Source organism: Pseudorasbora parva, chromosome 3 (genome assembly GCF_024679245.1).
Source record: "Pseudorasbora parva isolate DD20220531a chromosome 3, ASM2467924v1, whole genome shotgun sequence".
Taxonomy (NCBI): domain Eukaryota; kingdom Metazoa; phylum Chordata; class Actinopteri; order Cypriniformes; family Gobionidae; genus Pseudorasbora; species Pseudorasbora parva.
The window spans coordinates 55,576,795-55,592,666 of NC_090174.1; the positions used below are offsets into that span (position 1 = coordinate 55,576,795).

Here is a 15,872-nt window from a genome sequence, read left to right on the forward strand (position 1 = left end):
GCTCAGGTTGCCTGGGCAACTGCCCATATGCCCTTCTCGACTCACGTTGCCCTTCCGAGGTGGAAAAAAAAAATCGTACAATGGATGCAGAATTTCACGTAGGCCTAGATACAAAAAAAAAAAAATCGCAAAGCTTCATTCACTTCCATATTCGGGTACCCGTCCGAAAAGTGAAAGTCAAGCAATTGCTTGGGGCCCCGAGCTGGTCTGGCTAGGTTAAAGGGGGGGTGAAATGCTGTTTCATGCATACTGAGCTTTTTACACCTTTAAAGACTTGGATTCCCATCCTAAACATAGACAAAGTTTCAAAAACTAATGTTGGACGTTTGATGGAGTATTTCTGTGTTAAAAATACTCCTTCCGGTTTCTCACAAGTTTCGGAGAGTTTTTTTCGAGTATGGGTCTACTTGACGTTAAATAGATCGGAAGGTCCTTGTATGGGCTGTACGGGCTCTTCTCCCGGTAGGGTGCGCACGCGCGTAACTAGAGGGAGAGAGGAAATGCACGCTGTAAACAGTCTCTCAGGTGCAGATCCAGTCGTCCGTGAACACTTATGTCGCGCGCCGCGCTCCACTTCATTCCTATGGGTGACGTCGAGCGACTTCAACGCTTCAGCACAGCATTCCGGGAAGGCAGCGCTGCATTTGAACCGATTTGAACACAGAAATGACGGGAAGCTTCAAGGCATCGCTTCAGTCGCGTCGCAAAGTGGATTTCCACGGTCACTGCTGTCACAGGACATCACCAAATCATACCAAAGAAGTGTGTTTTTGACGGAGCGGTCCCAGCGATAAAGTTCGGTCCTGCTTTGGAAGCAGCCGGTGAGTAAATAAACTTCAAATGTCTCTGCTATTGGCTACCGTCGCATGAGTAAACATCAGTAAACGATACGATCGCGTGCTTCGTCATTCAAATACGCTAACGGTTACTCCATTGTTGTTCTGTATAACGTTACACTAGTCTGACTCTGATGTGCAAAACCGTTTTGCTTGCTACCTCTAAGGTCTAGTCACATACAATAGTCCATAAACCGAATCATGTCCTAATAAACTGCGCGTAAAGACACACAAAGTCCCCTAAATACAGTACATACCACAGAGACGGACATCCTGATGTTGCCGTTTCTCCTGTTCAATTTATTTCAGCCTCAGATTTGATTGTGGATCATTATCTGTATTAGCTGAGATAGCGATGGGTTTCTCCACGCTTAAGGACATCACCGCTTTGTTCGCGATCGTCATTCTTTAGCTCCGCCCAAACGATACGCCTCCAGGCGCTCGTTTTTTTCCGGAAAAACTAAAGACTTTTCGGCGATATGAAGGATGCAATACTACTCTATAGGTACTCAAGATTGACATGAGATTGACTGAAACTAAGTGTTTCACCCCCCCTTTAAGAATAAAATGCAACGACAAACTGCTTGAGCAGACCCTTTGATAGTCAATGCAGTAAAGTGCAATGACACTGTTATCGGAATCCCCCTCAAGCGGGCCCTCTCAGTCGTCGCTGACAGCAGCCACCCAACCACGCGATCTCTGCTGCCGGCAAAATACAAAACCTCCTCAACCATGAAGCGGAATTATGCTTTAGGAAGCCAGAAAAGAAAAAAGAGGAAAAAACAAGATAGTGGTAAGTGATAAATTACACTATATAAAAGATCTATTTGTACAAAAAATTTGTAATTTTGCAGCAGGTAGGCTAGCAAAATTATGTTTATGTTAGCTACCTGCCTGACGGCAAATGCTGCTTATAACGAACAGTTAGTGCAATTTTTTTCGAACGGACGGAATATGGTTAACGTTACATACTGTAATATGTTTTTTAACGGGATAAGGAAGACGCAGATCTGTTCCAGAATAACTGTTTATCGTATTTAATGACATAAAATTGCTATAGCTTTGTAATAGGTCTTGATGAAAGTGGCATAAGTTAGCATGCTATACTAACTATTTTTATGCTATGCATAAATAACTTGGAATAGTTAATATAGCATGCTATATTAACTATTATTATAAACATTATTTAACCAGAAAGAGGCATAGGAACATGATTTTTTTCATAGCTTATCTTAATGTGCTAGTGTCAGGATATAGGGTAGTAACAATTTATGCAAATATGACATTATTTTTATAAGTTACTAATGGATCTTGAACAGTTACTTTATTCTGTGTGGCAATTTTTACACTGTTGCATGTTGAAGTACAGTATCAGGACAACAACCCACATGTTTTACTGGTACTGTTTATTAACTATTTAACAGGTATTATAGTCATCTGTTGCAACTTTATAATAACCATCCAGATCATGTTTATAGACAGTTTACAAACCAACTAGTAACTCTTAACAAAGTGTTAGGAATATTTGGTCTGTCTATCTATGTAATGTTTCTAGATGTTTTAAAAATGGTTTCTTAAAGTTTTACAAACATTTTTTAATCATTACTTTTTTTTTATCTGGACACGGAGCATAATAAACATGCAACTTGTTCATTATCATTACCTGTGAAACTGTTGATGGCAGTTAAATTAATATTGACTTTTTTATGAGACTATTGATATTGACTGGTTTGAGTTCTTTTATTGGTATAGGCAAGGGAAATGGCCTCAAACGCACCATAATGCAGGAAATCACATCTACGAAATAAATAAAAAAAACAGACCCCCAGAAAATATAGAAATCTTCTTAATTCCACTGAAAAGAACTCCCTCCCACTCGCTGTTTATACATGGTGTACATGCCAACTGTCTAGTACTAGCTGGGACATCCTGATATTTGGTGGAATTTAAGACACATCTTGCACGAAACCGAGGGTAGCGCAGATATGACACAATTGGCAGGTGATTTCCTCAAACGCTATGCTGAAACGTCCCGGTCCTTAGTGAAAAAAAAAAATTTCTCACAATTTACAAATAGTTGGAAACATCTGGGATATTGTAGGTACTCAACTGAACAAAATATATAACACCGGCCTAGTGGTTTTTGGATGCAAAAATACTACATAGTGCACCTTTAAATGTCAGTGACTGGAGTGATGTAGATTAGATTCAATTGCATCTCATTTGCTGTGCAAGGTTCACAAACAAATTTTATATTGGTAACCACCAATCTTCTAAACTTATTTGGTCTATTTGCCTAATGGCCTACTAGACAAGTTTTAATATTTGCACCATTTAAATAATATGACTATCGGCATATAAGATATAGTACTTAATTGCTTATAAAACATAAACAAAAGTCAAAGCGTTTATTGCCATATGCAGTGAGGAAACGAAATTCATTCTGTGCAAATGGTCATGAATCAGCTTATTGATTCATGATTGATCGATTCACTGATTCATGACCGTTTGAATCTTTATTCGAGGTTTGAAAACAAACGTGGAAGAGAAGACTGCTGAATAAAGTCATAGTTTTTATTTTTGGACCCAAATGTATTTTTAATGCTTCAAGAGATTCTAATTAACTAACTGATGCCACATATGGACTACTTTGATGATGTTTTTATTCCCTTTCTGGACATGGACAGTATAGTGTGCATACACTTAGATACGCTGTCGGACTAAATCTAAAATATCCTAAACTGTGCTCTGAAGATGAACGGAGCTCTTACGAGTGTGGAACGACATTAGGGTGAGTCATTAATGACATCAATTTCATTTTTGGGTGAACTAACACTTTAACAGATGTGCAAATTTGAAAGAACTACTCACACCTTCAACTACAGCTCGATCACTTCGTTCAACAAACTCAAACCGCCTCCATCTGCCCAAGACTAAGCACAGCAATGTGGGCAATCAGGCTTTCTGTTCTGCTGCTCCTCGGATTTGGAATGCCCTACCTGACCATCTGAGGGCACCTCAAGCTCTTAAGACTGTTGAAAAAAAGGACTTAAAACATTGCTTTTTAGGAGAACTTATGACTTTTAAATATTAAATCACATTTTTTAATTATCTTAACTGTAACACTTTGAGATTTGTTCCAAATGTAAAGAGCAAAAAAATAAGATGTATTATTTATTATTATTAAATTGATGCAGCAATTAGTCCCAACTATTCTATGTAATAGATGAGACTAATCTGATAGCTGAGGGGTAAAAGGAGTTCCTTAATCTAGAAGTCCTGTATTTCACACACCTCCGTCCCGAGGGTAGAAGGATGGTGCTCCTTAACATTTAACATTTACATTTACATTTAATCATTTAGCAGACGCTTTTATCCAAAGCGACTTACAAAAAAAGGGTAGAGCAATAGTAGCAACGAAACAAACAAAGCCAACAACCTGTAAGAGCTGTAAGAAATCTCAATTAATTAGCAGAGTACACAAATTTTTCTTCTTTTTTTTTTTTTTTTTTTTTTTATAGCCAGCTACAACAAATACTCACGTACGGAAAATACAGAACACTGGATTTGGATAGCTAAGATAACAACCCATTAGGACTAAGGCTGATGCCCCAACTGTTGTCGTTAATGCGGATTCAGTGGCCCAATGGGTTGGTTTTGTATGGCATTCTAGCTAAACGCGCAGCAATAGCCATCGACAGCAAAAACTCACGTACGCAAAATACAGAACACTGGGTTTTGGTAGCTATGATAACTATGTAACATACCCGCCTGAAGGCACAAATCCGGATGAGAGACGTAGATATGATCAGTAAGTGCTATTCTGTATTGGTCAAGTGCAATAGGAAAAGTGCAATTGGAAAAGATGTGTCTTAAGATGTTTTTTAAAAATGGCTACAGACTCGGCAGCACGAATTGAGATGGGCAGGTCATTCCACCAGGTGGGAACGGTCCAGGAAAATGTCAGTGAGAGCGATTTCATGCCTCTTTGGGAAGGAACCACGAGGCGCCGCTCATTCGCAGAACGCAAGCTTCTGGAGGGTGTGTAAGTCTGAACAATTGAGTTTAGGTATAATGGTGCAGAACCAGTGGTTGTTTTGTAGGCGAGAACTAGAGCCTTGAATTTGATGCGAGCAGCCATTGGCAACCAGTGCAGTTTGATGAAGAGAGGCGTAACATGCGTTTTCTTCGGCTCATTAAAGACCACTCTCGCCGCTGCATTCTGGATCAGCTGCAAGGGTTTGATAGTGCATGCTGGAAGCCCAGCCAGAAGAGCATTACAATAATCCAGTCTGGAGAGAACAAGAGCTTGAACCAGGAGTTGTGCAGCCTGTTCTGATAGGAAGGGTCTAATCTTTCTAATGTTGTATAAAGCAAATCTGCAGGACCGGGCTGTTGCAGTAATGTGGTCAGTGAAGTTTAACTGGTCATCAATCACAACTCCAAGGTTCCTGGCTGTCCTTGATGGAGTTATGGTCGATGAACCAAGCTGAATGGAGAAATTTTGATGAAGTGCTGGGTTGGTTGAGAAAACAAGTAATTCTGTCTTTGCAAGATTGAGTTTAAGATGATGCTCTTTCATCCAGTCAGAAATGTCTGTCAGACAGGCAGCGATACGAACACTGACTGTAGGATCATCTGGTTGAAATGAGAAGTAGAGTTGAGTGTCATCAGCATAGCAGTGATAGGAAAAGCCATGTTTCTGAATGACGGAACCTAATGATGACATGTAGATGGAGAAGAGAAGTGGTCCAAGGACTGAGCCCTGGGGAACCCCAGTAGCTAGATGATGTGACTTAGACACTTCACCTCTCCATGACACCCTGTAGGACCTACCAGAGAGGTAAGACCTGAACCACTGGAGAGCAGTTCCTGAGATCCCCGTCTTCTTAAGTGTTGACAGGAGGATCTGGTGGTTAACTGTGTCAAAAGCAGCAGACAGATCCAGCAGAATGAGCACTGAGGATTTGGAAGCTGCTTTTGCCAGTCTCAGTGCCTCAGTTACCGAGAGCAAGGCAGTCTCAGTCGAATGGCCGCTTTTGAAGCCGGATTGGTTGTTGTCTAGGAGGTTGTCCCTTTCAAGAAACATAGAGAGTTGATTGAACACAACTCGCTCAAGGGTCTTTGCAATGAAAGGCAGAAGGGATACCGGTCGGTAGTTTTCTAAAAGTGCTGGATTCAGAGAGGGTTTCTTAAGCAGTGGGGTTACCCGAGCCTGCTTAAATGCTGTGGGAAAGGTTCCCGTATGAAGAGAAGTGTTGACAATGTGAGTGAGTGCAGGAGTGATTGAAGAAGAAATGGCCTGAAGGAGGTGAGTGGGTATAGGATCAAGTGGACAGGTAGTAGGGTGATTGGAAATGATGAGTTTAGAAATATCTGCCTCGGAGAGCGGAGAGAAGGATGGAAGCGTGTTCGTGTTAGTTGTTGAGATGTGCTTGTCAGTTTGTGATGAGGAGAACTGTTTGCTGATGAGGGATGTTTTGTTTGTAAAAAATGATGCAAAGTCATCAGCTGTAAGAGTTGATGAAGGAGGGGGAGGAGGAGGACAAAGGAGAGAGGAGAATGTTTTAAAGAGTTTGCGAGAGTCAGAGCATTTGTTGATTTTGTTGTGGTAGTATGTTGTTTTAGCAGTGGAGACATTTGTAGAGAAAGAAGAGAGAAGCGACTGATACAAGGTAAGGTCAGTATAGTTTTTAGATTTCCGCCATTTCCTCTCTGCCGCCCTGAGTCCAGAGCGATGTTCACGGAGAACATCAGACAGCCAGGGGGCAGATGGGGTGGGGCGGGCTGGTCTGGATGAGAGGGGGCAAAAACTGTCTAAGGAGGATGTTAGAGTGGAGCAAAGAGTGTTGGTAGCACTGTTAGTGTCCAGTGCTGAGAACTGAGCAGGTGGAGGGAGTGAAGATGATACCATAGTGGATAGGCGAGAGGGAGAGAGGGAGCGTAGATTACGCCGAAAGGTGATCTGTGTAGGAGTGCGTGTTGTATCAGGAGTCAGTATGAGGTTAAGAGTGATGAGAAAGTGGTCTGAGGTGTGTAATGGAGTAACTAAAGTGTTGTCCGTGGAGCAGTTGCGTGTGTATACAAGGTCTAATTGGTTACCTGATCTGTGAGTAGCCGTAGTAGATACTAACTTAAGGTCAAATGAAGTCAGTAGAGTGCTGAAGTCTGCAGCTAGGTGTTTATCAAGATGGATGTTGAAGTCACCAAGCAGAATCAGTGGAGTGCCATCCTCAGGGAAGTTAGAAAGTAACACATCCAACTCCTCCACAAAGTTACCGAGGTGACCTGGAGGACGATAGACCACTACCACATGGATTTTAACAGGGTGAGTAACAGTGATTGAGTGCGATTCAAATGAACTGGCCGGTAGAGATGGTAATGGATCAAATTTCCAATCATTTGAGATAAGCAAACCAGTACCCCCACCCCTCCCAATAGGCCGAGGAGTGTGTGAAAAAGTTAAATTGGTTGAAAGGGCTGCAGGAGTGGCAGTGTCCTCTGGTTTGATCCAGGTCTCAGTTAGGGCCATGAGGCTGAGCTGAGAATGAGTCCCAATAGATGAAATGAAGTCTGCTTTGTTTACAGCAGACTGACAATTCCAGAGACCAATTGGAATAGAGAGTAAAGTAGCAGAGGATGTTAGGATATAGCGCAAATTATTAGGATTGCGGCGTCTCATGCGTACAGAGCGTGAATTACGAGTGCTAGTAGTTATAGTTGAGATTTGGAAGCACATGGTGAATACAGATCAGAGAAAAGGCCAGATCGGAATTAGAAAAGAGCCGAACACAAATAATGAAAGGAAGATGATACTCAAGTGGCTTGTCGAGGTCCTTGCTCGAGAGGAGTTGCACAGGGAAGAGTTGAAGTCTTTACACTCGGTCTTGCACAGGGAAGAGTTGAAGTCTTTACACTCGTCGGTCTTGCACAGGGAAGAGTTGAAGTCTTTACACTCGTCGGTCTTCACACAAGGAGGGCTTCACACTGCCGCTTCCGCTGCCGCGGACTATCACGCTATTTATACTCACTTGAGTATCGTTATTGAAAGCAGCTGGGAACGCCCCCAACAAACTGACTCCCAACGTGGCAAAGACCAAACAAATGCTAACTCAACAAATGCTAACTCCCACACACACCACCAGAATACACCAAAACTACTAATACACACCACTGCACCACACAGACACACTTATCCAACAACAAATGAACAAACAATCAAAAATGAGAAAAGTTACAAACACTTACACAGTAGTTGTCTATCAGTCAATCAATGCTTCACCTCTAACCAGCTGCTAACAAACACACGAGGCTTTTAATACCTCGCTGGCCACGCCCCCAACAAACTGACTCCCAACGTGGCAAAGACCAAACAAATGCTAACTTAACAAATGCTAACTCCCACACACACCACCAGAATACACCAAAACTACTAATACACACCACTGCACCACACAGACACACTTATCCAACAACAAATGAACAAACAATCAAAAATGAGAAAAGTTACAAACACTTACACAGTAGTTGTCTATCAGTCAACCTTAAGCATGGAGGCAGCTCTCCTGTTGACTCTGTAATGGTAGATGGCCTGCAGAGAAGGTAATGAAGTTCTGATCCCTCTCAGAAGTTTTCACAATTCTCCGCAGACGTTTGCGGTCCCTCACAGTAGTGTTTCCATAGCGCACAGAGATGCAGCTGGTCAAGACACTCTCCACAACACAGCTGTAGCTGTAGTTGAGGATCTTAGTCGACTTCCTCGGGTCTCCTCAGAAAGTACAGCCTACAGCTGTTGTCCCTTTTTAACCAGCTGTGGTATTGAGCATCACGGTAAGGTCCTCACTGATGTGCACCCCCAGATATTTAAAACTACTCACCCTCTCTACTTCAAGCTCTCGGATAAGCAGTGGCTGATGAGTTCTCTTTTTCCTCATATCCACTATCATCTCTTGTCTTGTTTGTGTTGAAGGTAAGGTTGTTGTCCTCACACCATGTTACAAGACTGGCCACCTCTCTCCTGTAGTGATGTGTCTTATCACTACGGTTTTAGCGTTCTTTAGGATGATGTTGTCATTGTGGGACACAGTCATGTGTGAACAGTGTATAGAGGATGGGACTGAGAGATCACACCCCTGTGGGCTGCCAATGTTTGTTATGATAGTGACCAGTCTGCACAGCGCCGCGTCGAATCGAACGCAATGGTCAGGTGGTATAAGCCGTAGCTCTCAGAGAATATAGAGTTTACGCATTGTAATTACAAGTTCTACAAGCATATGAAGGCTTTTAAAGTTCAGAATCATTACGGTAATTACAGCACGGTGCCTTTTCTGCAGTTTGTCATGAGTGAATAAGATGTGCAACTTTAAGTTTATTAACTGATACAGTTTTAATTAGGCATTTTCAGTACAGAAAGGTAAGGCACAAAGATAATTCTTGATGTTCACAATTATTCACTCTTGTAAATACATATTTGAACCATTTCCTGTCAACAATAAAATGTTTTTACAATTTCTTCTCCTTCGATTATAATATTTTGTATTAAATGATCACAAACCATTAGATTTATTCATTTAGCAAACCATGCTACATAGTATATGCCTCACTTCAAACCACATATGTTAATCATATAGACGGAATAGTTTGTGAAATATATCAATCGTATAGAATTAATTGCTTTGAATAGAGACTTGATTTTTCACAGTTTAGCTGTGAACTTCTCTCTTAAGCGGTAGACAATGGCGTGAGCGTCATCAAAGGAGTCCGAGAGCGCGGACTGGACCCGACTCCTCCAGGTCAGCAGTTTGGGTCTGTTCTTCAGAACGTCCCTTCCGCTACCGAGGGGCTGAAAGAGACAATCAAATCATATCAAAGATTGTAGGCACTCTTTGCGAGTATTCATGTTCTTACATATATAATATTGATTTTCGTCTTAATGAATGCTGCATTACTATGGAGGACCACAAGTGTCTCAGAAATAGTAAATATTGAGTCTGTTTTTGTTTGTTTTTTCAAACTATTATTGATAGATTTATATATTTGATATATTTATCTTTTTATAGCCTATTTAAATATCAAATTGTAATTTAGTTTATTTTTTATATAAAAACATTAATTTGTAACCAAATTGAATATGTACAGGGAGTGCAGAATTATTAGGCAAGTTGTATTTTTGAGGATTAATTTTATTATTGAACAACAACCATGTTCTCAATGAACACAAACTCATTAATATCAAAGCTGAATATTTTTGAAAGTTTTAGTTTTTAGTTTTAGCTATTTTAGGGGGATATCTGTGTGTGCAGGTGACTATTACTGTGCATAATTATTAGGCAACTTAACAAAAAACAAATTTATACCCATTTCAATTATTTATTTTTACCAGTGAAACCAATATAACATCTCAACATTCACAAATATACATTTCTGACATTCAAAAACCAAACAAAAACAAATCAGTGACCAGTATAGCCACCTTTCTTTGCAAGGACACTCAAAAGCCTGCCATCCATGGATTCTGTCAGTGTTTTGATCTGTTCACCATCAACATTGCGTGCAGCAGCAACCACAGCCTCCCAGACACTGTTCAGAGAGGTGTACTGTTTTCCCTCCTTGTAAATCACACATTTGATGATGGACCACAGGTTCTCAATGGGGTTCAGATCAGGTGAACAAGGAGGCCATATCATTAGATTTTCTTCTTTTATACCCTTTCTTGCCAGCCACGCTGTGGAGTACTTGGACGCCTGTGATGGAGCATTGTCCTGCATGAAAATCATGTTTTTCTTGAAGGATGCAGACTTCTTCCTGTACCACTGCTTGAAGAAGGTGTCTTCCAGAAACTGGCAGTAGGACTGGGAGTTGAGCTTGACTCCATCCTCAACCCGAAAAGGCCCCACAAGCTCATCTTTGATGATACCAGCCCAAACCAGTACTCCACCTCCACCTTGCTGGCGTCTGAGTCGGACTGGAGCTCTCTGCCCTTTACCAATCCAGCCACGGGGCCCATCCATCTGGCCCATCAAGACTCACTCATTTCATCAGTCCATAAAACCTTAGAAAAATCAGTCTTGAGATATTTCTTGGCCCAGTCTTGACGTTTCAGCTTGTGTGTCTTGTTCAGTGGTGGTCGACTATCTGCCTTTCTTACCTTGGCCATGTCTCTGAGTATTGCACACCTTGTGCTTTTGGGCACACCAGTGATGTTGCAGCTCTGAAATATGGCCAAACTGGTGGCAAGTGGCATCTTGGCAGCTGCACGCTTGACTTTTCTCAGTTCACGGGCAGTTATTTTGCGCCTTGGTTTTTCCACACACTTCTTGCGACCCTGTTGACTATTTTGAATGAAACGCTTGATTGTTCGATGATCACGCTTCAGAAGCTTGGCTATTTTAAGACTGCTGCATCCCTCTGCAATATATCTCACTATTTTTGACTTTTCTGAGCCTGTCAAGTCCTTCTTTTGACCCATTTTGCCAAAGGAAAGGAAGTTGCCTAATAATTATGCACACCTGATATAGGATGTTGATGTCATTAGACCACACCCCTTCTCATTACAGAGATGCACATCACCTAATATGCTTAATTGGTAGTAGGCTTTCCAGCCTATACAGCTTGGAGTAAGACAACATGCATAACGAGGATGATGTGGTCAAAATACTAATTTGCTTAATAATTCTGCACTCCCAGTATGGCTATGTTGTACTTTATTGTACAATTAGTTATTAATTAATGCTTTATTACTTATTTGGAAATTCTTTATTTAAATGCTTTATAACTATTTCAGTGACACTTGTGGTTCTTCATACATAATAGACTCTGAAAGCAATCAACTAAAGCAGTAATTTAATTTGGCTATTAATGTTTTGTTTTGTTTTTTTAAGGAATGTAGCAGTGTTCATTATAAATAATCTCTGTGCACATCATTTGTTTAATTCATAATCTTTAATCAAAACATTTTCCCCTCCCTCTTGCATCTCCTTTCTGATGAGGTGTTTACTGGCGTGAGGGAGGGACAACCTGTCCACTCACATGAGATCAACCAATAGTAAACCACAACCATCTAACAAGCCAATAAATTCCCAATAGACAAAACCAAGTCCCGCCCTATATTTGTCCTTGTTCGAGAAGCTGTTTCCCTTTGATATATATCACAATGTGGAAAAAAAGATTGCAACTTACATTTCATGCTGACTTTAAAAGCTTAAAATTAGATGGTTTACTAATAGCAGTAACTTGATCACTATTCGCTACGTCATTATTTACAATGTTTAGCAGCTGTTTTTACTGTACCTGCATGAGCTCACAAACTGCTAACAAGTCAGCCAATGAGATGTCATCACCGCATAGGTAGGCCTGTCTCTTCAGAAACATGTTTTCCAGCTTGTCTAGCGTGCCGTCCAGGTCTGATAGCGCCTTTTCGAGCTTCGCCGGATTTGTTGGCTGTCCTGTCATGAGAGGCATTAAAACCTGTACAGGAATACAAAACCTGTGAAGTCTGCCAGAATGAAATGGTTTAAAGGATAAAAGGTAAATTAGGTTAAATCAGGGGTGGGCGATTTACCATAAGCACGACTAACTGGTAGAAATTGCATTCCGTTCTGTGCCGTCTCAAAAGCTTATGGTTTGAATGCGTTTTTAAGCCTTGCTTTGATTTTAAAACATTCAATACATTCAATAAGCAGCGAAAGATGACTTATTTCGGTACATGCACACGCTGTCTGAGTGAGTGTTTTTGAGCACACACACCTGAAACATGCGCACATACAAGATGCTGATCATACAGCATGAGAGTACTGATCTTAGTGCCTTACTGGGCTTGAACAGTCAATACACACTCTCATAGGTCAAAATGCCTGTCTTTGCGAGTTTCCTCATAAGTGAACGTAAATAGTTGAGAAAGAAAGCGCATGTGTATCAGTATATTAGATTAGTGCATTCACTCTTAAAGTGACACGTCTGATAAATATGCTTTGTTCTGTTGTAGTATTTTTCTTTTCTTTTTTCCTAGTGCTTGTAGTTATTTCCTTTGTTCCTGTTTTATCACTGACTTGTTACTTCTTCAGAAATTTCAATATTAGATGTTTATATCATACAAACCTTATTTAAAGCAATAAATAAAATGATTAATATCGTGATTATAAGATTTTGGTCATATCGTCCACCCCTAGGTTAAATGTTTTTAAAAGAAAAAATATTCAATGTAGTTTCTCAATGAATATGATGTCGTCATAAACACTCTCTAAGTGTTTGCATGGTAATGGATATGAAAATGTTGATATGTTTGGTCATGGTGGAATAGATCCGTTATTGATCTGATTATTGCTGCTGCAGAATTAGTGAGGGACTTTATAATGCTAATACATACTAGAGGATGGATACCCGACCCGAGCCCGATGGGTTCCGACGGTACCCGACAGGTCGGGCCGGGTTCGGACAGATATTTAGAAATGACGTTCGGGTCGGGCTCGGTCACATCAGTGCGATAAGGCATTGAACCTTTTAAATTTAAAACTGCTTATTATGTAAGTAGCCAATGGGCCTGTTTAACTTGATGCAATGGTTTGTTTTTGTGATTCAAATAAATGTAAAATATTACTCTAACATCCGTCTTCCTGCATGCGGAAATTTGTTTATGCCGCCTTGACAACAACGCGCAACACATGCGTGCATATTGCCCGCGGCATCCTTGTCATTCCAGTGAGCGCAACTTCAGCGCTGCTGGCAGCAGGACACCCTTGAAGCCATCCACAGTTGATGCAATCCTTTTTCTGCATAAAACCTCGATTAGCCTAAACTTTGATGGATAGATTATGTAAATAGATCCCATGTTGCAGTTTAGGAACCATACAGTTTGATAAAATTGGTAAGATGACTTTCATTTCAATAAGCATTTCAATTGTGTTACGTTAATGTTTTGTTCTGTTAGCTTGGGCCATTTTTAGCAGACCTTTGTTCATTTAATTTCAGTTGGCTATTTGATTGGGCTCTGTGTAACGTTTGATGCCCCATGCGCGAGCTGATGCGCGTTGCTTAATAAAAGCGGGCTTTCCACACAAACAAACGTAGGTGTCATTAGTATATGAGGGGGAAAAAATTATTTTAACTGTCGGGCTCGGGTCGGGCTCGGACATAAATATTTTAATGCCTGTCGGGCTCGGGTCGGGTTCGGTTACTGCTCTGTCGGACACGGGCCGGGCTCGGACAGAAAAATGCGGCCCGATCCGCACTCTAATACATACACGATACGCTTCTGTGAGCAGGTAAGACATGCTACTGCCATATATAAAGCGTACATGAGTAGCAGATCTATACAGGTGGAGCTTGGGAAGGTGGAGGGTTTCTGAAAGCCACTGCAACTGCTACAGAAAATGCTGACCAAATATTTGAAAGTTGAGCAGCAAGATCATTGGCTACTGATTCAGCAGGAACTAACCAGCTGTGCCATATAAAGAACGATGTGATTGCAAGCAGAATGAGTTGAAGACCTATCAGTCTAGAGCAGGGGTCCCCAAATCCGGCCCTGGAGGGCCGCTGTCCTGCAGAGTTTAGCTCCAACCCCAATCAAACACACATGAAACAGCTAATCAATGCATTTAAAGGACCTAGTAAGACATTGATTAGCTGTTTCAGGTGTGTTTGATTGGGTTGGAGCTAAACTCTGCAGGACAGCGGCCCTCCAGGACCGATCCTGGGGACCCCTTGCCTAGAGTGTGGCAGCTCTAGAGTTTAATGACATAACTTTGTGTGTATACTTTTTTTATTACCTCCTGCCAGAAGATTGTGGCAGCATGTAAACGTGTGTTTGCGTGATGCCAGGCTGTGTATTCATCCACTCGCGCTCTCTTCTCTGGCAGTTTGGGGTACCAGTGATCAGGGACATCATAGGTTGTCGCCAGATACTTCAATATGGCGTCACTGCGACAGAAGACGATAAATAATAGGGTAGATTTACAATAAAATACATTAATTCAAACTACTGCTACTAATAGCAATAATAATTTCAATTTTAAACTTCCAAATGCAATTTTTTTTCTTACTACACTCTCTTTACCTCTCAGTCAGAACAAATCCATTGTCCTCCAGCACTGGCACTTTCTGCATGGGGTTGAGTTTGGTGAACTCAGGTGTTTTCTGCTGCCCTACAGTTTTCATGGTTAATGACATTAAAGTTGTGAATGGTTAATGTAGAATAAAGTTCAGTGAATTAAGTTAACATTAAATGTATACAACGTTCTGAAATAAATGCAGGACTATATAAATCGGCAGGATAACCTTTGCACAGGCTTGGATTCAAGCCAGTTGGACTTTACAAATGCATTGCGCAGCCTCCACTGAACAGATTCCTCACAGTAGTGCTGCTCACCTTTCCGTATCGCAATGTGTTCCACCGTATGTGGGATTTTGTTGTGTTTCAGGAATATTAGCACAGCCCTGCATGGCTGCGACATGAGATCTAAATAAGCTTTCACTGCCTGTCTGCCAGCCATAGTCAACTGCAAGTGTACTGTGTCCCCTTGTAATGTAGTGAGAGAAACAACACGTAATCCTGCTCTGCCAAACGTTACTGGTCGATGGTCCAATCACAAGCTGCTTAAAGAAAATTATACAAATGTGTCTTCCTGCAGGGGGCGGATGGTGGCTCACAAACGCATCATAACAACCGAGAACGGTGTCTCATTTGATACGTTTGTTTATGTTTTAAAGTCTATGGTTTGTACACTAAATAATATATTATTTTAAATATATTACGTTTAATTATTAAAATTGCATTAGCCTCCTATAATCTCTATAAAATAAGATCAATTAAAAAGTAATTGTAAACGACAGTGTTTGGTCAATCTTTATCAGCGTTGAGAAAAGTAACAGATACCACGTGGAACAATATACGTCTGTAAAATGACACTGCGAGACTTTTAATTAAACTATATTGACTATTATTGTTATAAATAAAATAAAGTTAAATATTTTTACGGATAATACATCCCAGACTAAAAAAAAATTTGTTTTTTCATCTGTGAAAACATATTTTTGTTGACA

The 15,872-nt window shown here is 40.8% G+C and overlaps 1 protein-coding gene across 1 annotated transcript; it reads right to left on the reverse strand.

Moving 5' to 3' along the window:
- Positions 1-9,184: 9,184 nt before the first annotated feature.
- gstt2 (glutathione S-transferase theta 2) lies at positions 9,185-15,418 on the reverse strand. Its single transcript, XM_067440279.1, has 5 exons — positions 15,199-15,418; positions 14,887-14,974; positions 14,600-14,750; positions 12,126-12,302; positions 9,185-9,678 (listed from the first exon to the last, which is right to left on the reverse strand). The coding sequence occupies exons 1-5, from the start codon at positions 15,320-15,322 to the stop codon at positions 9,532-9,534; spliced, it is 687 nt and encodes a 228-aa protein (XP_067296380.1). The 5' UTR covers positions 15,323-15,418; the 3' UTR covers positions 9,185-9,531.
- Between the last annotated feature and the right edge of the window lie 454 nt (positions 15,419-15,872).